General features: G+C 49.7%; 1 protein-coding gene across 1 annotated transcript in view; it reads left to right on the forward strand.

Moving 5' to 3' along the window:
• LOC134068481 (teneurin-1-like) overlaps nt 1-2,500 on the forward strand; it is a 263,996-nt gene that overhangs the window by 129,603 nt on the left and 131,893 nt on the right. Inside the window, exon 11 of the mRNA XM_062524127.1 lies at nt 563-757. Coding sequence (XP_062380111.1) covers nt 563-757 — 195 coding nt within the window. The remainder of the gene's footprint in view (nt 1-562; nt 758-2,500) is intronic.

Here is a 2,500-nt window from a genome sequence, read left to right on the forward strand (position 1 = left end):
GTCCAGGTTGTTGTGGGTCTATTTGAGCCCTCGCCACAGGCACCAGTCCACTCTGGCCACCGTCACAATTTGGTGTGTTGGGTTGTCGGTTTGTTTGTTGTGCACTGGGAGAGGATGGATGAGCAGGGTTTTAAGTAAGAGCCTGGGCTAGCAGAACTGGTGCGACTAGTCTGTCTGTTTTGTCTGTCTGTCTTTCTTTCTTAATTTCTTTCTTTGTATCTTTCTTTTTTTCTTTCTTTATTTCTTTCTTCCTTTCTTTTTTATGCCGATCTATCAAACTGTCAATTTCAGTAAGCTTTAATGTGTCCACTCTCTCTTTCTCTCTCTCCTTCTCTCTCTCTCTCTCTCTCTCTCTCTCTCTCTCTCAATTCAATTCAATTCAATTCAATGGAGCTTTATTAGCATTACTGTTTTCACAATGTTGCCAAAGCTAGTGTTACAGATAACAGTATCGTAAAGCACTGAATGCACTAACATACACTAACACACTAACATCTCTCTCCCTCCCTCTCCCTCCCTCCCTCCCTCTCTCCCTCTCTCCCTCCCCCCTCCCTCACTACAGACACGTGCCCGGTGCTGTGCAGCGGTAACGGCGAGTACGAGAAGGGGCGTTGCGCGTGCCACGCCGGGTGGAAGGGCCCCGAGTGCAGCATCCAGGAGGACCAGTGCGTGGACCCCACCTGCTCCAACCACGGCGCCTGCCTGCAGGGCATCTGCATCTGCGTGCCCACCTACAAGGGCAACAACTGTGAGGAGGGTGAGCAACACACACACACCTACAAGGGCAACAACTGTGAGGAGGGTGAGCAACACACACACACCTACAAGGGCAACAACTGTGAGGAGGGTGAGCAACACACACACACCTACAAGGGCAACAACTGTGAAGAGGGTGAGCAACACACACACACACACCTACAAGGGCAACAACTGTGAAGAGGGTGAGCAACACACACACACACCTACAAGGGCAACAACTGTGAAGAGGGTGAGCAACACACACACACCTACAAGGGCAACAACTGTGAGGAGGGTGAGCAACACACACACACCTACAAGGGCAACAACTGTGAAGAGGGTGAGCAACACACACACACACACCTACAAGGGCAACAACTGTGAAGAGGGTGAGCAACACACACACACACCTACAAGGGCAACAACTGTGAAGAGGGTGAGCAACACACACACACCTACAAGGGCAACAACTGTGAAGAGGGTGAGCAACACACACACACCTACAAGGGCAGCAACTGTGAAGAGGGTGAGCAACACACACACACCTACAAGGGCAACAACTGTGAAGAGGGTGAGCAACACACACACACACCTACAAGGGCAACAACTGTGAAGAGGGTGAGCAACACACACACACACCTACAAGGGCAACAACTGTGAAGAGGGTGAGCAACACACACACACCTACAAGGGCAACAACTGTGAAGAGGGTGAGCAACACACACACACCTACAAGGGCAACAACTGCGAGGAGGGTGAGCCACATGTGATGATGATGATGATGAGGATGATGATGATGATGAGGATGATGAGGATGATGAGGAGGAGGATGAGGATGATGATGTGCACATGACCCCTCATACATGTGGACTCCCACACACTAACGCATTTATGCTATTTAAGTGGATATGCACATACATGTACTTGGTAAACATGTATGCATGTGCGAGGGGGGATGTTTAAAAGAAAAAAGAAAAAAAACATATTATTCATGGAGCGCACCGGCTCACTGCACCCTCTTATGCATATATATATATATATATATATAAGAAATAGAACATAAAAATAGTATATGTATGCCCACCTATGTATAGTGATGTTGTACAAAGTTCACAAAACTAAGACATATGGATACGCATAGATGTACTGTATAGTCATAAAGGAAACCTACGCACTTCTATACAAAGCTCTGCATAGCGGTTTTACCGCAGAGACAAACACATGCCGAAACATTTTCATTATCCCTTCCACTGTGGCACATGTCACGCCGTCCTTTTGTGGCGCTGATGGCTGATAAACACTGTTTTGTCTACAGTGTTGCGGCTCTCTATCTCCACGGCAACATTGATCAGCTAATCACCTCCTCCTTTTGTTTTGGTCAAAGTCTGGTCTGCGTCACTTACAATAGAATAGACACTACCCCATCCCACCATCTCCCCCCCCCCACACACACATACACACCCTGCTCCCCCCCCCCCCCCCGGTCCTGTCCCCTCTAGCTGGGGTGGGCAGTGCACCCACTCTACGTCCGCGGATCGATCCGCTCTCTCGCTCGCTCGTTCTTTGGTGGAACGCCGGCGGCGTCCGGGGGGGATAATAGGCAGGTTTTTGCAGGAACCCTTTATGGAAGGGTGTAACCTTGATGACAGCGGAGTGCGCTAGAAGTGGAGCACGTCGGGGTAATTGCAGAGAGGGGCGGCTAAACGGCGAGGCAATCGACACCGACGGAGAGAGAGAGAGAGAGAGAGAGAGAGAGAGAGAG

The sequence above is a fragment of the Sardina pilchardus genome, chromosome 21 (assembly GCF_963854185.1).
Source record: "Sardina pilchardus chromosome 21, fSarPil1.1, whole genome shotgun sequence".
Taxonomy (NCBI): Eukaryota; Metazoa; Chordata; class Actinopteri; order Clupeiformes; family Clupeidae; genus Sardina; species Sardina pilchardus.